The sequence below is a fragment of the Lynx canadensis genome, chromosome A3 (genome assembly GCF_007474595.2).
Source record: "Lynx canadensis isolate LIC74 chromosome A3, mLynCan4.pri.v2, whole genome shotgun sequence".
NCBI classification, from domain to species: Eukaryota; Metazoa; Chordata; class Mammalia; order Carnivora; family Felidae; genus Lynx; species Lynx canadensis.
In genome coordinates this window covers 25,437,561-25,458,051 of record NC_044305.1, presented here as the reverse complement: position 1 = coordinate 25,458,051, position 20,491 = coordinate 25,437,561, and the positions used below count along the sequence as shown (strand labels likewise).

Here is a 20,491-nt window from a genome sequence, read left to right as displayed (position 1 = left end):
CCAGCTAGATGGAACAGGCTGTGGGGGATAGGAAGCTCTCCGTCAGCACAAACATCGCACTGAGGCTGGCTCCACCACGCGAGATTTTGTGAAGAGCATTCGGACACCAGAGGAAGGTTGGGTAGAATGACCTCCCTGGTCGCTGACCCTGACTCTCTGTGAGCCATTATTCTAGCCCTACCTCTGGACCTGTCTTGCTGGGTGACCTCAAATTGGTTACTTCCCCTCTCCGTGCCTCAGTTCCCAAGTGAGGACAGAATTAGCTGGATATCACTCTTGGTCCTCCCACCAGAACATTCTCCTCTTCATCCATTCTCAGTCTTCACCCCAACCCTCACTCACAATGATGCTCCATGAGAACCTGGTCTTAGTCTTGGCAGAAAGTCCTCTGCGTGTCCATCCATTTCACTTCAAGCATCCTGGGTGACCTTTGGGCTGGAAATCTCTCTGCTCATCCTGGACAGGGGTTATTTTCTTTGGAATCGCTCTGGATGGCCCCGGAACCAGGGCTTGCTTCTGTGCACAGCCTCCCATCCTGTCACCACCACATAAAGGCCACCAGCCCCTAGCAGATCCCAGGAGACTGTGCAGAGGAGCAAGGATTTGCGGACATCCTCCTCCAAACCTGTGAGTGGTGGGCTTTCCCCCTGATGGCACCCCTGGTGCCACCCTGGTGGCGATCTTCAGAATGTTTGGGGGGCAAGAGACAGAAGGATGGGGCCACTTGGATTAGCTAATATTTTGAGTGTAGCATTATTATTGACATCCAGAACTCTGATCAGAGGACGAAGACAGCAAGATGGTGTGTGTGGGGGGGTGCCCCCTAACCTTGACTCTGGGAAGGGGCCAGAGTGGGCTTCACAGAGGGCGTGATGTCTTACTGAAGCTGGAGAGTCAGTAGGAAATAACTTAGGTAAAATTGCAAAGACAAGGAGGCAGAGGCGCTAGCATGTGCAAAGGACCTTTGTGTAAAGAGCACAGACTTGGAACTAAGTGTGACTTGCCAAATTCCAGATCCTCCACTCACTGACTGTGTGTTTCTGGGCAAGTTGCTCTAGCTTTCTGATCTGGGTTGCCCATCTGTAAAATGGCAGATAACCACATCTACCTTAAAGGAATGTTAAGTGTAAGAGTAACAGGTGCTTATCAAAGATGATCCTTTTCTCTCTGGGTAATTCTCACTCTTGTTCCTCTTGGTGTCAAAGTGTTAAGACAAGATGCTTCAGCTTTGGAAACTTGTTCTCTTGTGCGGCCTGCTCACTGGGACCTCGGCATCTCTTCTTGGAGACCTTAGCAACGACCTGAATAATGTTGTGGACAAGCTGAAACCTGCTGTTGAGAAAGGACTTGAGACCATTGACAATACAGTTGAATGTGAGTTATCAAGATGATTGGCCTAAATTCTATGCCCGCATTACCAGAGGCTGCCACCAGGGGATGCTCTTTATGAGTGGTTTGCTGAGAAAGGTGGCTATTCAGTTCTAGTTCATTCACTTATTTTTCTAGGAATAAGCAATGCTCAAATGAATATCCCTTTACACACTACATCATGGCAAACTTTTCCTAATATACACGTAGGATAAATTCCTAAAAGTGAGATTTCAAAAGTTCAAAAGTTATGCATATTTTAAATTACAGTAGTTGTTGACAAATAATCCCTTACATTAACATTCTCTCCGTTAGTCTTGGGAGAGCGCCTTCCCCTCCCCAACCCTTGACAGCACTAGTATGGGCAACTTAAGTGTTTTGCTAATCTCATAGACAAAAATTATAACTCATTTCACTTTGTATTTCTCCAATTATGAAAGAATCCACTCATTTTTTCCATATTTTATTAGCTGTTTACATATTTTAGCACATTTTGTTCATATTCATAGCCTATTCTTCTGCTACGTTGTTCAATGTTCTTATTAATTTGTATTAGTTCATTGGAAATTAGCCATACTTAAGCCCTAAGCCTAGGTAGCTTTTTTTTTAAGTTTATTTATTTATTTTGAGAGGGAGAGCACACACACACACACACACACACGCACACACACACACGTTTGAGTGGGGAGGGGGAAAGGGGCAGAGAGAGAGGAGGGAGAGAATCCCAAACAGGCTCCGGGCTAACAGCAATGCTAACAGCTCCAAAATGGAGTTTGATCCCACAAACTGCAAGATCATGACCCGAGACAAAACCAAGAGTCAGATGCCTAACCAACTGAGCCACCCAGGCGCCCCTAAGCCTAGGTAGCTTTAAAGCTACCTAGCTTTATATTTATTTAATTTTGTCTCTTTTTTAAATTCTGATTTCTTTTTGTTGTTGTTGTTTTGTAAATGTTTGTCTATTTACTTTCAGATAGAGAGGGAGAGTGGGAGCTGGGGAGGGGCAGAGAGAGAGGGAGAGAGAGAGGGAGAGAGAGAGAGAATCCCAAGCAGGCTCTGTGCTGTCAGTGCAGAGCCCAACTTGGGGCTCAATCTCACAAACTGTGAGATCATGCCCTGAGCCGAAAACAAGAGTTGGACCCTTAACCAGCTGAGGCACGCAGGCACCCCTTTACGAATGCCTCTAAATGCCTGCTGCCAAGCTCTCATCCTCGAACTCCCATTTGCCACTTTTATGAGTTGGAGCCATACTTTTCCCTTGATTCTGGATTTTCCATTTCTTAGTTTATTCTCTTCATTTTGTTTGACCTAGTTTCTGAAACTTGTGTGAACATCTCATTCAGAGCAATAGACCACCCCCCCCCCACACCTCAACTAGAAGCTGGTGTACAATCGATATCAATTGCCTCGTTCGTTGATCGATTGCTCTGGGTACGAATGATGAGTATGTATTAGTACGAAGGCAGCACGGAAGGAAAAAAGGCTCCCCAGCCACACGACTTTAGGCACATTTCTTAACCTTTCGGTCCTTTATTTCCTCATCTGAAAATGCAGATAATAACAATATCTACCTCATTTGGGTTGTTAGGAAGAGTAAATAAACTAACATAGGCAAATGGTCTTACCTAGCGCCTCGTACATGGTCACTGCTCCATAAATGGCACACAACTCTCAATGGCAATTGTTTTTGTCAGCTATCCTTCAGAAACTGAAGGCTGACGTGGCGGTGCTTCAGGATTCCAAGGTTTGGCAGCTGGCCAAGCAGAAGCTGCAGGAAGCTGAGAAGTTGGTGAACGATGCTCTTTCGAAGGTCCTCTCACTTAAGAACGGGACTTTGAGGTGAGTTGATGCTTCAAGGTGGAGAGCTTTGCTTCAGGAAAAGGGAACACACACCTTTGGGGAGGTGAGTTTAAGATCAAAGACAGAAGGGTGGATAAACCTTGCTCCTCCTCATAGAGCTGAGGCCGTCTGAGGCCAGGTTCAACAGGGCTTGGGCAAATTAGAAGCAGGGCCGGGGGCCAGTCCGAGCAGCTCATGGGTTTGGGCTTCCACATTCTGTAATTTCGGGATCCCGGTAAAGGTCCCTTTAATCCTCACCCCCACCTGCTTGCGGGTGCCTGAAGTCCCTCTTCCAAGGAATAAGACCTTTCTTCTCCAAATATAGCTGAGGGTAAAAGTCTGGATCCCCTCAGGAGAGAGAAAACTGGAATGCATACCACATAGCTGGCTCCACACATAGAGTTTTGGAGTCAGACGGTTCTGGGTTCAAGTTCTGATGCTGACACTTATTGCTCCCCGGAATCTGTGGGGGAAATGACATCCGTCTGAGTGCCCGTTTTTGCTACGCCCCAACACGGAGAGGATCAAACTTCCAAACAGGGCGACCGTGAAGGCCAAAGAAGGCAGGGGTGGTGAGGCCCAAATGCTCAGCGAGATGCTGGCGTCAGGGCAGCATGGCTGTCACGAGGAATAACAAAGGCAAACCGTGGTTTTTGCACAGCTTGAACATCCTTAACTCCCGCATCCTGAATATCAGAATTGAACTGACTCCTGATGGTGAAGGCATTAACATAAGGGTCCCCGTCACCGCTAATGTCACCCTGGCTCTGTGAGTATGCATTCGAATCTGGGATTGGGGAGTGGCAGTGCAGCATGGCCAGGGGATTCCCAAATTGGAACCAGGCACTTTTCCATGCTGCTATGTGGCCTTGGGCCTCAGTTTCCCAATCTGTAAATGAGGGGGCCTTTCCAGCTCTAAGATCTGAGCCCTTAAAATGTTCTGATGAACTTTGGCCATCACCAAGTCTCTTTTAAAAGAACCTTCCATTAAATATTTCTGAAATCGTAACATTTGTACGATTGTAAAATTTGTAACTTTTACAATCTAATTGTAAAATTTGAAAAATTGAGAAAACATGAGCATTCACAACTCTTTGGCAAAATTTCCTCCAGCATTATCTGCTCTCTTGAGACTCTCTTTGAATAGCAAGGACCACTGTGCCTAATGCATATAGTATTGTACAGTATATAATGAAGGGCGTATGTGACAAATACAATTTTAAAGTATATTAATGACTTTAAGAAAGATAGATAGGAGAATGAGCATGTGTGGAAGCAGATAAATGGAGGACATGGGGGCTCCATCATTCATTGGCAATGAGATCTTGGGATGGTTGCTTAGCCTGTCCGTACCAGTATTTCCCCATTTTGAAAATAGGGATAATAGTGCTTTTCCCTCATGGTGTTTGTGTAATGACATGGATTAATCCAGGCATTTTAGAAATGCCTGGCATATAATTTGCCCTCGATAACTGTTAACTATTATTATTTTAATTATTACAGTGGTGCTATATAAAAATGTCATATGAGCCATATCCATGTGGCCAGGCAAAGACGCCCCTAACATAAATATGTCAGTCTCATAAGGAATATAGATGACACTGACATCAGCCATAGACATCCTGGGCAGTGCGTACCCACAGTGGAGGAAGCTTAGCAGGCCTTCTCGACTTGCATTCACTGGGAATCTTATTTCCTACAGGCCTCTCATTGGCAAGAAGGTCAACCTGAAGGTTTCTTTGGACCTCCTGACTAGCCTCAGACTTGAAACCGATGCCCAGACTGGCATCCCCAAAGTGGTCGTGGGAGAATGCCTCAGTGACTCAGACAGCATCTCCATCACCTTGCTGGACGGGTAAGGCCCTTGTTCCACCTCAGCAGAGCTGGGCTCTCGGGGGAGTTGAGGACCCCTAATCTCAGCCCTATTCCTATACCCACGAGGCAGCACCATGTGGCGAAAAGGAGTTTCGGCTCTGGAGTCAGACAGACCTTGGCTCTGCTACCAGCTTGTAACATTGTGACCAACTTAGCCCCTCCGAGCCTCAGTTTTCCCTTCAGTGAAGGTGATAATAATGCCTGCTCCTCAGTTGCTGAGCCGACCAGATGGAAAGACACAAGTGTCTGGCACCCAGCCTGGCACACACTAAGCTCTCAGGGATCATAATACCCATGCGGACTCTGTCTCCTTGTTCTCTCCGTTACCGAGACCAGAGTGTTGACCTCTGAGCACGAATCTGTTCGTTCCACCTTACGGTGCTGCCAGGATTCTGCTTCCTGCTTTTTGAAGCTCTGTTGTTTTGTGCATGTGCACATTTAGGACTGTTACTTTTTCTTGCAAAATGGACCCCTCTATCATTATGTTATATCCCGTAATCACAACAACAACAAACTGTATTCACCTTCTTGCCTCCATGTGGGGGTGGGGGGAGAAGAGAAGTCAGTGCTTACCATGGGCTCTAATTTCCGATTGCCCCCAGAGAGGCCTCCACCCACTGGAAAATTCCCAAAATGAGATCTTGAAAACTCAATCCTCTCCATTAAAATCATCGATCCCTGTTAATCCACAAAACCTATGCCTTAAACTGTGCTTGAAAGGGCACGTTTGGTGGGGAAAGAGGAATGGGAGAGGAAGGGTGACCCTGGAGGTGGCTCATGGAGGAGGAAAGGCTGGAAGCCGAGGGCTGGGGCAGGCTGGCTTTGGAGGAAACAAGGCTGGATTCTCAGCTCTCAGCCGTGAGGGCTATGAGCAGAGGTCACTCTACCATACCCCTCTCGAGGGATATGACCGCAGGTTGCCTGAAGTTCCCTCCCCCCGCCCAAACCAAAGAAAGGCTCTCCTGCCTGACGTTATTTGGGAAGGCTGGGATACAAAGTGACAGACCTGAGCCCTGCTGGATACGGCCTTGTCTGCAGGTCCCAGGGAATTCATCCTGTCACTCTGGGTCTCAGTGTCCACATCTGTGAAATGGCATTCCTCTCTACTGCCCCCAGCCTGTTTACCCCAAGTGCTCCCCACAGCTGTCTGGGCTCAGTATGACCTGGCCCCACCCTCAGATCACTGTGCTCTTGCCATCACTCACTGTGTTCCAGGCACGCTGGCCCTTACTCTGGGCTCAGAGAAGCTCTCTCCCACCTCTAGACCTGTCCTTGTTCCAGCCTCCTAGAACACCTTGCCCCTCCACCTCCATGTTCTTCTTAACCTTCAGGTTCTAGCAATGCTTCCTCCTGGGGCGCCTGGGTGGCTTAGTTGGTTAAGCGTCTGACTCTTGATTTCAGCTCAGGTCATGATCTCATGGTTTGTGAGTTCAAGCCCCACATCGAGCTCTGTGCTGACAGTGCCGAGCCTGCTTGGGATTCTCTCTCTCCCTCTCTCTTTGCCCCTCCCCTGCTTGCACACATGCTCTCGCTCTCTATCTCTCAAAATAAATAAACTTAAAAAAAAAAGATTTTAAAAAGTTTCCTTCTATTCTCCCTCGAAATAGTCTACTCTAGCTCTTCAGAGTACTTGTCCCAAGTTGTCCTTATATATTTAATTCTATATTTACTTCATTGCTTCTTTTAGCCAAAAATGCTTGAACATCTGCTATGTCCCAGATAGGCTCTGAACTCTGGAGAATTTTTGATGACAACAGACAAGGACCCTGTTTTCCTGGAGTCTATTGTCCTGAGGGAAAGGCAGACAGACAAGCTTCTGTAAAGAGCCCTCAAAGAAAATGTCAGATTATAATGTCAGACACATAGCGGTCTGATGCAAAGCACTCTCTTAGGCGAGCAGTCAGGGAAGGCTGCTCGGAGGAGGTGTCGGTCATGCTGAGAGCTGAAGGTGGGAAGGAGCCAGACTTAGCAAGACTTGTTTCATGCTTAGGTACCAGGAGGCATGGTGCTTGTGTTTTGCTCCTCCCCGTGGCCCCAGCCCAGCTTAGTGCCTGGCATGTTAGGTGGTGATCTGTAAATAAGTGTTGAATGAATAAATGAATGAATGAAGTCTTAAGGTCGTGAGGAGACTCTCACAGGTTGAGGTGAGCCTCTGGTCAGACGTGGGGTGCCCCTGAACAGCACTCTGTGGTTAGAAAGGCGTCACAGTGTCCCTGGGTCTATGTGACTTCAAGGTGCTACATCATCTCCCACCCTCCTCCCCGCTGCTATGTGGCAGTTCTCCCCACCTGCCTGGCTTTATCAGTTGCCTCTCTTTTCCAGCCACAGTCAACTGATCAACAAGGTCCTGAACTCCATGACCAGCATCCTGGAAAAGACTGTGTCCCACCTAATAGAGAAGGATGTGAGTCCTCCACTCCTGGGGGCCCAGAGACATGAGGGGGGCGGGGGGGGGGGGAGAAGGGAGGCAGGTGTACCATTCACAGGCCTGATCGCATTCTCTGGCACCTTTTCTTCCAAGGTGCAAACTTCTCCTTGGGCTGTCAGCTGGAACCTGCACCCCTTTACTCAGCCTGGGGAGCAGGAGAGAGGAGCAGGGCCTGACAGTAGCTGAAATCATTGGGTCCCAAACTTGAGCCACTGGCCGTATCTACCTGGCCTTTTTAGCTAATGTGTTCCTTTAAACAATGCAATTTTACTTAAACTTATTTAAATACGTTTATCTTAAAGGAAAACTATATCTCCACCATAATTAGAAATTAATACCACTTAGATAATTAATTAAAGCAATAAACACCAACCTGTAAAAATAGGTATTTTCATCATTTTCATACGTACACACATATGTAACACACAAAGTTCCAGAGATTCTGAATCAGTCATTCTGGAAGGGGGCTGGGAATCTGGGTTTGTGAAAGAAAAATCCTCCACGTGGCTCTGTGATTCACTGAACGGGAGCCTCACTACTCAAAATGTGGTCCTCTGACCGGCAGCATGGACCCTCACCAGGGAGCTTACTAGAAATGCAGGCTCTCAGCCCGCCCCCCTGCCCCACCACCACCCCAGACGTGCTGAGTCAGAATTTGCATTTTAGTGAGATCCTCAGGGGATTGTACACACAGAATGGTGAGAAACTCTGCTCTATGGTTCCCAGGGCCCCATTTGATTCCTTAAAATTCCAGGGTGCCAAGGTTCAAGGTTGCCAAGAGTGTAGGGTTCTGGGATGTGAACATTCTAGATTCTCAAGGTTCTAGGGTTCCAACGTTCTAAGGTTTTAGAATTCTAACATCCTATTGTTCTCTAGTTCTCTAGTTCATCTATTGTTCTCTAGCTATTCTAGAATCCTAAGGGTCAAAGGTTCTGAGATACTCCTGGGCAGCTGGCAGTTTCTCCCCAGCTGATAATGATTTGTCCTCCTTCCTGTTCCTGGCCCTCCTCCCCCTCCCTCCTTCCCTTCTGCCGTGTTTCTCCGCCCACCCCCCCCACACCCCCCCCCCCCCCCCACAGGTGTGCCCATTGATCCACCTCTTGGTCTCCACCGTGGATGAACATATTTTACATGACATCATTGGTAAGTCACAGCCTGGGGACGGCGGCAGGGGGGGAGCTTTTCCCTCTGCAGCCTTCTAAGGTTAAGCACGAACCCTGCACCCACCCCACGGTAAGTCTGGCCAGGGGACCCTGGAGAAGCAGGAGGACCCAACGTCTGAGCAAGCTGGGGGAGTGTGGCTGGATGGAGTCTTTGCAGAACTTAGGGGGTTCTGTGGGCCTCTGAGAGCTCTCTATCATCCCTCTTTAAACCCACAGAACCTGCCTGTGAGATGTGAGAAAGAAGAGCGGCCATATCTGGGTTCAAATCCTGGCTCTGCTATTTAGCAGCTATGGGGCCTTGTTCAAGTGGGTCTGCCTCTCTGAGCCTGGGTTTCCTCCTGGGTGAACCAAGATTGTAAACACCGGAGGCTGATGAGTGGATTCAGAGGAAAAGCTGGCCTCTTTCCCTCCTTGTGAAAAGCCGTGGCTTCTCCTCCAGCCATGGGGGGTGGGGGAGCGGCTTTCTTTGTTCTCTGGGTCTCCAGGCGTGGCTGGGGTTGCCGAGCAGTAGAAGTGGGTAGGTGAAGGTATCAGGGTCCTGGAGGTGGCCCTTCTATGGAAACAGCCACAGGTCAGTTCCTTGGGCGATCTCTCTACGCTCTGCATACACCATCCCGTTGGAGCCTCGCAACAACCCTGTGGGGTGGGTGCTGTCATTATACCCATTTTACAGATGAACAAACTGAGGCTCAGAGAAGTGGACTGACATGCCTGAGGTCCCTTGGCTGTCAGACTGACCCGCTGGAGAGCAGCAGCCATTGGGGTCTGGTTTCTATTGGAGAATGAGGCCTGCTGTTTATTTTGTCCCTTCAGATAAACTTCCAAAGGACAGCAAACCGCAAGCTGCTGCCTGAAGAGGGGCATGAGGAGGGCTGCTGTGATGCCCAACCAAAGGTAAGGGGTGGCTCTGTGTGTGCCCCATTCAGGGGATGAGGCCCCTCCACAGGCACCTGTGGTGAAGCCAAAGCAAGGCTTGGCTTCTCTCTTTTTAGCAGCAGGCTGAGCCCTAATTTTGGTCATAGACTGAGCTGTGACCCTGGCCCCAGCCTGAACCCTGACCTGATCACACTCTGCACCTTGAACCTTATTCCGACACCCAGAATGAGCCTGGATCCTAGTCACAGACTGAGCCCTGACCTTGATCTCAGACTGATCCACGATCCTGGTCATATACCGAGCCCTGAACCCTGGCTCTAGTCTTGGCCTCTGATCAGTCTTTTCACATCTGCCATTGCTCCTAAGGTGAGGGGAGAGAAGGGTGAGGGGAGGAGGATAGGTCCGTGTCAGGTGCCAGAGACAAACCCCAAACCACAGGTGCCAGTCCCTTCTCCAAGACGTGAGACTCTGTAGGATATTGTGGGAAAGAGTTCGGGCAGCAGGGTCTGGTGGCTGACAGGGATCCACAACAACCCCACTGCGGTCAGTGCCCTAAGCCCTTGCGGTCTCATTCCAGCTCAGTTCCCAGTGGCTTGACTGTGCCCTACGTAGCATCTCCATCTGGTAAGGTACAGCCACCATCCAACCAGAGTGACAGCCTAAGTTCAGCCGGAAGGAGCCCTAACAGATCCTTCTCCTCATGGTTGGGACAGCAGCCTCTGTGCTCACCGCCCTCCCCCTGCAATAAAAAAACAATTTCTGCACCCTCCTGTGTGGCTCCTTTTATTCCCTCCATTGGGATGGGGAGGGGGCAACTGGGGTGGTAGAGACCTGGGTGGGATCTGGAAGGGATATTTGGGACTATCCATCTTGTTTCACAAGGCACAGAGAGGGCAAGAGACTGACCCAGGGCCACACAGCCAGTCGGTGGCAGTGGCAGACCCCTTGATTCATCCATTCACACGCTCGGCAGGTATTTAGTGAGTCCCTACTGTGGACCAGGCAGGCAGTGGGAATGGGACAGTCACATTCTGGGTGACCCCACCTAGTGCTTTCGTCCCCTGCCCTCCAGGGACTCTGAGAGGCCTTGTGGAGGACCGGGGACATCTGATCCATGGGCTCAGGAGTACAGAGCAGAATGACGTAGGGTCAGGGGCCTAGGCCACATCCCAGCCTGCCCCTCCGTGCCCCCTGAAGGGCTGGAGCTGAGATCAATTCAAGCAACCCCTGAGAACACCCATGGTCCCCAGACTCCAGGGCTCATCTCCCCTCCAACTGCCAGCCTGAGAGCCTGTGCGCCCACCTGCCAGGCTGCACGGAGGCCCAGCCAGCCTGGTGAAGCCAAGGGTCCCTTGGAGACCAGCTGCTGTCTCCAGCAGAGGTCCCTTCTTCCACACTCCAGAGCTCAGCTCACCCCAGGCTGTGCCAGGCCATGGTTGAGTCAGCATCGCTCTGCTTATGTTACCACCACTGCCATCCTGGGGAGCTGCCTTTGCTGGCCACGTGACCTCACCAATTCTTAACAGCCAGGAAACACTGTTCTTGTCCCCATTTGACACATGAGGAAACTAAGGCTCACAGAGGGAAAGTGACTCATCAAGGTCACACAGTAAGCAAGTGGCAAATCTGGATTTGAACACACAACTATGAGAGCCTCTGCTCAGAGAAGTGACATCCCATCGCCCAGGCACTTTGGCTGCCTCCTCGGCCCCCAGCAGGCACTGCTTTCTTCTGCCCCGGACACATGAGAGCCTCTCGAGGCTGCTCTTCCTCCCTACATGCAGGCCTCAGTTTCCCCTTTGCCCTGCAGGGAGGAGGATGCCACCCCATCCAAAAGGGACTGCCTCATGGGGTCCAGTCACCTCAAGGGACTCTTGAGTCCCTGGAGTGGCCTGGAGGGGCCTCAGACCAGCTGTCCTGAGTGATCCCGTGAGGACCTCAGTTCAGATGTGCCAAGGGGCCGCTGGGCACAGGGCGAGGGCCAGGGAGTTAGGCACATCTGAGCTCAAGATGGCCCCTGCCACTTTCTAGATCTGAAATCTTGGGTAATTTACTTAGCCTCTCAGAATCTGGAGTTTCTCCCCTGTAGGGAATTAACAGTAAAACCTCGGTCACTAGGCTGTTGCGAGGATGGGAAGTGTTTAACTAGGGCCTGATAGCTATTGCGTCCCCTCTACACGCTGAAATTGCTATCACAACCACCCTAGTGTTTGTTGATTGACTGCTAACAGCCCTGATGTGGTAGAGAAAACCATGGTCCTGGGAGATCTTGGGTTTTCACCCCGTCTTTATCACAACACTGCCAATGATCTCCCAGTGGTCATTCTCTCCCCTCCCCAGATTTTAACTGGGCACATCGTCCCCAGCCAGAGACTACATTTCCCAGCCTCCCTTGCAGTAGCCATGCGATTAAAGTCTGACCAATGGCATATCAGCAGAAATGATGTGTTTGAAAGGAAGGAGTTCCTGGCTGGCTGGCTCAGTGTGTGGAGCATGTGACTCATGATCTTGGGTTGTGAGTTCAAGTCCCACATTGGGAACTGAGCTTTAAAAAAAAAAAAAGAAGAAGAAGGGGGGGGGGGGCCCTCTACTTTCTTCCTTCTATCAAGTTAGAAATGGGAATGAGCAGAACTTCCTGAGACCTAGAGGTAGAAGCTGTGTACTGAGCCAGCAGAGCTGCTCCTAAAGCCCCTGACCACCCACCTCTGGGATCCATGGCAGTAAAAGAATGAGCTAGCGTATTTAAACCAGTGTGTTTTGGGGTCTCCTTGTCAAGGCTACTTTGTCTCTATTCCACCTGCCTCCTTCTGCCAATAACATGCTGTGTGACATTAGCCTGCTAACTTCTCTCTGAGCCCTGTTTTCTTATTTGCACAGAGATCCCTAAAGGCGCTTCCTGTTCCAACAGGACAAAAGTTAGTGCTCCCTCCAGACTTGAATGGGAAAGAGAATAAACATTTATTGAGTCCCTACCACATGCCAGGCACTGTATTAGACTGGTGATTCTTTGCCCCCCAGGGGCATTGGCAATGTCTGGACACATTTTAATTGTCACAGATTGTTGCAGATGCTACTGGCATGTCGTGAGTAGAGGCCGGGGATTGTCACTTAGCATTCTACAATACACAGGACAGCCTCTCACAAAAAAGAATCATCCAGGCCAAAATGTCAATAGTGTTGAGAATTCCTGTATTAAACCTTTATGCACATTATCTCATTGAATTCCGTTTTTTTCTGAGGGATGCAGTGAATGGGTCTTGGGGGAAGATGTGGCAACTAAGTAAGGCTCAGAGAGGTGAAGTGACTTGCCCAAGGCCACACACCTGGTCAGGGGCAAAGCTGGATTTAATCCAAAGTCACCCTCCTCCAGAGCCGGTGCTTCCCTTCTGGCGGGGGAAGAAGGGTGAGTTTTCCTTTCTCGCTGTTTTGTGACAACCCCTCCTCCCACAAAAAATACACAAAGGAGGTCTCAAAATTCAGGGCTTCTTTGGGCAGTAACCAACTGGAGTCATTGCCAAGCCTTTGTCCATGCTGTTATGTCTACTGGGGACACCATTCCTCCTCCCTCCCCAGCTGGCTAAATCCTGCTCAGCCTTAAAACTTTGCTCAGGGGCGCCTGGGTGGCTCAGTCATTTAAGTGTCTGACTTCGGCTCAGGTCATGATTTTATGATTCATGAGTTTGAGTCCCACATCCCACATGGGGCTTTCTGCTGTCAGCCTCAAACCCACTTTGGATCCTCTGTCTTCTCTCTTTGCCCCTCCCCTGCTCCCCCTCCCTCTCTCTCTCTCTCTCAAAAATAAATAAACATTAAAAAAAAGGAAGAAAGAGTGTCAACTCTGGTTAGTATGGTTTTTCCCTTCTTTTTTTTTTAACATTTATTTTTGAGAGAGGGGGAGGGGCAAAGAGAGGGGAACAAAAGATCTGAAGCAGGCTCCACCCGATGGGGGCCACCAACCAGCGAGCCTCGAGATCATGACCTGAGCTGAAGTCGGATGCTTAACCCACTGAGCCGCCAGGCGCCCCGGTTTTCACCTTTCCTATTCACCAATCTGCCCCCATGAGCCCGTGAGCTCCTTGAAGGCAGGTACCTCGCTCCTCTCAACAGCCCCAGCGTCTAGAAAAGGACCAGATACAGTACAAGCACTAACAAATGTTGAATGAGTGAGTGAATGAATGAATGAACGAATGAATCTCTTCTGTCTATATACAATCAGACACCATCTCCAGGACACCTGAGTGGGTAGGTGCACAGGAAATTTCTAGCAAGGCCAGAACTGGGGGTATAGGAGACTTGTCATCATTTTCTGTCAATCAGGGCCAGATACCTGGGACTTGAGGACATAAGTGATAGACTACGACCAAATGCAGGGCTCCTAGGTAATTGAAGCCAGAACATGGGGCGGGTGGGGCCAAGGCCACTCGGCCCCACCGGTGACTAACGTGGGCAATGGAGGTGAAAGGAAAGAGGGTGCAGAAGTGACGAGGGCTCTGTTGTGAGCCTGGCGCCCCTGCTACCAGCTCTGGCTCAGACCTCAAAGAGGGGTGAGGGCTTCCTGGAGACGGTGACACCTCATGAAGGAGGCTTTGGGGACAAAGAGGCCATACGGAGGAGGAGAGGGAAGAACTGGCCTGAGGGAATATATGGGAAGAAAGAAGGCAAGACCTGACTGGACCCCGAATCAGCCAGAAAACAGAGAGCAAAACTGTCGCGCAGGCTCTTTTAAAGGTTTAATTCAGTTAAATAAATGCTGGATCTTTCCAATGTTTGCACCATCCCTTCAGGATAACATCTCAGGATCAAAATTATTTACTTTATGCCTTGGAACATTTTAGGATGCCAGGAACACATCATAGAACTTACCAACCCGGATCTTTCTGTTTACGCTAGGATGAGGGAGTATATACATTTCACCGTATATTTGCCAGCAGATAGACACTTTTATTTTAAATATTTGTTCTTTGAATGGGAGTGGAATAAACTTCATCGCCCTGGAAGAGCTGAAGGTCCCAAGTTAGGAGAGTCAATTATTCCATCAGCTCAACAGATTATTTTCTCAACTTTTTTTTTTTTTTTAATTTGGGGAAATACTGTGTTTTACAGCTGAATGAAAATACAGCTCTGAGAACTGTGCTGAGCTGGTGTCGCAATGATGCAAGAAACTGGGACTGGGTGGGGGAACTGAACGGGGATGCTGAAATTTGACAAATTTCATTTGCTGGGGTGACTCACTTCTGTGTTAATGTTTGTTCAAGAAATAACATGGATTTTCCAAAAGGAAGAGGGTTGTTGAGCACCTAGCTAAGCCAGGCTCTGTGCCTGATGACAGAAACAGGACCCCCTGCCCCTGAGCGCAGCAGCCTCGAGGGGATCCTGCAAAGCTCCAAGTCCACGGCAGGGGCTGGGAGTGAAGAGGGCAGGACTCAGGCTCATATCCCCCCTGGGAGGTGGGGATGAGAGAAAGACTCGGAGGAGGGGCTTCTGGCCCAGCCTGGGGCTGAGGGGCATCGCATTTTAACAAAATGACATATTTTATGAAAAATAACCCCATGTTCCAGAAAACATCAAAAGTGAGAGGAGTGGCTCTGTTTCACTTTCTTTCTTTCTTTCTTTCTTTTTTTTTTAATTTCGCGGGGCGCCTGGGTGACTAATCAGTTAAGCATTCAACTCTTGATTTTGGCTCAGGTCATGACCTCACCGTTCAGGAGTTCAAGCCCTGCATGGGGCTCTGTGCTGACAGCATGGAGCCTGCTTGGGATTCTCTTTTTCTCTCTCTGCCCCTCCCCTCTCTCAGTCTCCTCTCTCTCTCTCCCTCTCTCTCTCTCTCTCTCTCACACACACACACACACACACAAATAAATAAATAAACATTTTTTTAAAATCTCCATAATGACTGGTTTAACAGAAGACAGCTGGATCCTCGCATCTGCTCTGCCTCCAGTCAGTTCCAATATCACATGTCATGAAGTTCTCAGAAAAATCTGCTCTACACTTGTAAGATAAATGAGAGAGAAGAGGCAAATAATGTCTTCATATTAATTCAAAATTTTTTTGGACCTCGCAGACCTCCTGGAAGTTTGTTGGGGGCCCCCAGACTACACTTTGAGAACCACTGGGCTAGTTACTAGGAAGCCATGGAAAGTTTCCAGACAGGAGAGAGACAATCTCAGCAATCAGTTTCAGCAAGTTTCCTCTAACAGGTGATATGTTGGGTGGGTTGAAAGGAGGCAAAGGCCATGGCTGGTCCAGGTCCCACCCAGGGCAGGAGCTGTTGGGGTGGAGAGCTGGGCTGTGGACAGAGAGAGAGGGTGGCTTCCAGGGAGGAGGTGCCCATGAGAGAGGTACAGCTAGGGAAGTCCATCCTGCAACTTAATCATGCTGAGCCTTTGCTATCCTGGGCCCCCCAGACTAGGCTCTGGGGCCAGAGCTGATGGCTCAGGAGCCTACATCCCACCGTCCTCAGCTTAGGAAGGAGAGAGTGTTGCAGGAAGGCACTAGACCTCACCTTTGGTTCTGATTCTCTTTATCTCATATCCAAGGTCAGTAGGCAAAGTCACATTTGTCCCTGTTGTCCTGCAAGCACTTGCCCACCCAACGACCCTCTGCCTACAGACACAACTGCTAACTGGAGCAGCTGTACTGACAATGGTATCCGCGGACCTGCATTTCACAACCTTGATCGAAGCTTCCAGACTGTCTCACCACACCATGCCACAGTCACACCCCTTGGTATTTACCCAAAGGAATTGAAAAGATGTGTCCACACAAAAACCTGCACTTGGAGAATTTAGCAGATTTATTCATAACTGCCCTAGCTTGGAGGAACCAAGATGCCCTTCAACAGGTGAATGGATAAATAGACTGTGGCACATCCAGACAGTAGAATATGATGCAGCACTAAAAATAAATGAGCTATGGGGCTCCTGGTGGCTCAGTCACTTGAGCACCCAACTCTTGGTTTCTGCTCAGGTCATGATCTCGTGGTTTGTGAGATCAAGCCCTGAGTTGGGCTCCACACTGACAGTGGAGCCTGTTTGGAATTCTCTCTCCCTCTCTCTGCCCCTCCCCTGTGCTCTCCTCTCTCTCTCTCTCTCTCTCTCTCTCTCTCTCTCTCAATAAATAAATAAATAAACATTAAACAATTTTTAAAAAGAAAGGAATGAGCTATCGGGTCATGAAAAGACACAGAGGAAACTTAAGTTCATATTACTCAGTAAAAGAAGTCTACTAAGTGAAAAGGCTGCATACTGGATGATTTCAACTATATGAAATTCTGGAAAGGGCAAAACTACAGAGACAGTGTAAAAAAATCAGTATTGTCAGGGGCTTGGAAGGAGGGAGGGATGAATTGGCAGAGCACAGAGAATTTTTAGGGCAATGCAACTGTTCTGTATACTGTAGAAGTAGATACACATCATTACACATCTGTCCAAACCTACTGAATGTACAACCCCCAGCGCAAGCCCTAATGTAAACTGTGGGCGTTGCGTGATAATGATGTGTCAGTGCAGGCTCATCGTCATAACAACAGCCCACTCTGGTGGGGGATGCTGATCATGGAGGCTGTGCATGCACAAGGACCAGGAGGTATACCAGAAGTCTCCGCACATTCTGCTCAAATCTGCTGTGAATCTAAAAGTACTCAGAAAAAGTCTATTCAAAACAAACAAACAAAAAAACCCTTCAAGGTGGAGGTTCCAAGCCTGGCATTGTGATTCCCTTAGAACCTGACCCCTGACTGCCTTTCTGCCTCCTCTCCTGGGCTTCCTGGCCCATGTTCTACAAAGAGGAGGCATGCAGTGATGTTTTGGTGGGTGGCCAGGAGCTCTCAAATGACCCACATTAGGATGGCCTTCTGTCTCTAACATGTATCCATAGGCAGAAAACATACTGGATGAAACTGAGTCGTGATTAAGACCTTGGCTCTAGGATCTACCTCCTGGGTGTGGATCTTGGCTCTTCCAGGGCTGGAAGCACACCACTCAGCTTCTTGGAGCACAGCCTCTTTGCCAGTAATGTGAGTGTTGGAGCATCAACCCCTCATAGGGTTTGGAGAGGACAAAATGAGTGAGGTATGCAAAGCATGCGGTGCAAGGCCTAGGGAGGCAGAAGAACTTAGACACAGCCCCTAAAAGCTGACACATTAGCAGCAGAAACTGAAATCCTCAAACTTGGAACTGAACAGGGGGACAAATGGTCCCAGGTTTGGAGTCAGAGAGAGATTAATTTCTACCAGGGAAATCTGTAACACCTTCTTAGTAAGGGTGAGTGAGATTAGAACAAGGCTTCAAAGAATGGCTCCTTAATTCATTCATTCTTTTCACACAGATCTATGGAGTATTTGCTACTTTCCAGGAACACAGGAATAGTTCGAACAAAGGTCCTGAGGTAGGAGGGGCAGGGCATAGCAGGGAAACAATGTGTAGGCAGCACTGGACGTAGGCTGCATTTAGGGATGGTTGGCGAGAGATCACCATAAGGTCCCCACAGCTTGGACTTTGTGGAACTGTCTGATCTTTGCCAGAATGGTTAAATGACTTAGTGTGGCAGACAAGAAAGTACTGTTCAGCTGTCCCTTCAAGGAGACCTGCCACAAAGAGGTTAGCTGGCTGGTTATTCTCCATATCTATGTGTATGTCCAGTTGCACAGAACGAAGACTAGAGAGCAATGAGCCAAAGTGCTAGTAGAGGTTATCTCTAAATAGAGATATTGTTTTCTTTATGCATTTCTATATTTAAAAATGTTCCCTCATGGGGCACCTGGGTGGCTCCGTCAGTTAAGCATCTGACTTCGACTCAGGTCATGATCTCGCAGTTCGTGAGTTCAAGCCCCATATTGGGCTCTGTGCTGACTGACAGTTCAGAGCCTGGAGCCTGCTTCAGATTGTGTGGCTCCCTCTCTTTCTGTCCCTATCCCCCCACACAAACATTAAAAAATAATAAATAAATAAATAAATGAATAAACAAACAAACAAACATTTCCTTGTAAACAGGCATCATGTGAATAATCTGAAATATATGTTTTAATCTATTTTTGAAATTAAAGCTTGAGTGGGGTCCCAGTTTTTGGAGCAAATGATGAAGCATATCTGTCCTTCAGGCCTTGAGGAACAAGCCTTCTCAGTGTAACAGAGAACTGTTCCTCCTACCCAATAAGAAGGCCTCAGCTCTGCTCTAAAAGGAGGAATTTGAGATGTGGTGTCAAAGTTACAAGCTTGGGCTTAAGGCAGAACTAGATTCACAACCTGATTCTACTATAGACTAGCTCTATGATCTTGGGCAAAATTTTCCTCTCTTGAGTCTTGGTTTCCTTTTCTGTAAACTGGGGCTAATAATAGTTTTTACATGGTAAAGTTGCTATGAGGATTCCATAAGCATTTGTGAAAATTGCCTATCAGTGCTGGAATTATAATAGATGGGGGAACTGAGGCCAAGAAAGGGCATGAGGCCTGACCAGTATCAAAGAGCAAGGCATAGGTAGAGCCAGGGTAAAACTCAAGCCTCCCTGAACTGAAGCCAGGATACATCCCCCCTTGACTCCACTCAGAGTAGACTGAGTGGCTTCCTCCTTCACAGTCCTTTAGGTCCACCTCACTCATGGCACAAATGAGGAAACGAGCGGATAGGGCCATGAGTGAGAGTCATGAACGCAGCCTCCAGACTCTCTCAGGGCTCCCAACATTCTCTACACCTCTGCATTTGCTGACATTCGTGATGTGCAGTTTGAAATATGTTTTTGACACTTCCATCAAATGTCTTAAGTGAGTCCCTATCTCCTTAATCCTCTAGGACTTCTATGCAGGAATGTTTGCTTTGGAGGTATTGGATGGACGTGGTGAGATTGAAGACTTCTCATCAGTTTCCTAGTGCCACGTCTTCCCAGCAATGGGGCCATTCGCCATTTATAAAGTCTGCCCTACTGCAGAGCCATCAGGATTCAACTGACGGAGACCCAGGGCATCAGAGTGGTCCTGAAACTGACTCTACTTACCTGGGATCCCCACAGGTACTGCCCCAAGATGCTGAAAGTCTCAGATCTCCTTCTCATCCTCTATAGGCTGCTTGCCCTGTTGTCTGCTCAATATTTGAATAATTGAATGATGTGTGAGTCTGTTATATTGTATATTTTAATTTCTTGGATTTCAGTCCATTTGTCTTTTTGTGCATGTGTGTATGCCTTGTAATTTTTCATTAGATGCTGGACATCATGATACAAATTATAGAGGTTCTAAACGATGTCATCTTTTTCCAAAGCCAACTGAAAGAAGATAGTCAAGAGATAGAATATAAGTGGATTGCTTTGATTCTGCTGAAGCTCAGATTTATGTTTTATGAGGGTGGAAATGTTTTGATTTTGCTCTTACTCTTCAGGGGAGCCTTTATTTCTAGGGCATGTCCCTTTCTCCTGCAGAATTGTCTTCTGAGTCTTAACTAAAAGACCAAGGTGTCCATTAAGGGCACTCCATCTTAATAAGGCTTGAATTCAAACCAGTGTCTCCCCAGCACCACATGGGGAGGTGCTGAAATCTGCTCAGCTTCTTAACTTTCAGCTGCTATTTTCTGCTGATGTCTCAAAGTCTAATGATTTTCACACCAAATATAATGTGCATTTATACACATTTATGCATTTCTATATTTAAAAATGTTCCCTTTCCTCCCACACCACCAAGAAATTTCTCTGACACTAGCTGAGTGTCCTACAGTTCACCTCAATTCTGACACACTCTACCCAGAGATGGCATTAGAGTCCGCAGCTTAAGAGCTCAGTCCCATGAGACTGCCCTCACTTCATATGCCACCTGCAAGTCCATGTTGGTTACCTGTGTTTCTGATTAACTGGCTATAAGTCAAAGGTTCGCATAACCCCTTCCTTGGGTTTGATTACTTTGCTAGAGTGGCTCACAAAACTCAGAGGAACATTTTACCTCCTAGATTACTGGTT

At 48.3% G+C, this 20,491-nt stretch overlaps 1 protein-coding gene across 1 annotated transcript; it reads left to right on the top strand.

Annotated features, from left to right (window-relative positions):
* Positions 1-1,217: 1,217 nt before the first annotated feature.
* On the top strand, positions 1,218-8,909 carry BPIFA2 (BPI fold containing family A member 2). The gene is made up of 7 exons (XM_030311758.1): positions 1,218-1,374; positions 3,063-3,207; positions 3,869-3,976; positions 4,910-5,062; positions 7,405-7,486; positions 8,590-8,653; positions 8,890-8,909. The coding sequence occupies exons 1-7, from the start codon at positions 1,218-1,220 to the stop codon at positions 8,907-8,909; spliced, it is 729 nt and encodes a 242-aa protein (XP_030167618.1).
* Positions 8,910-20,491: the final 11,582 nt, after the last annotated feature.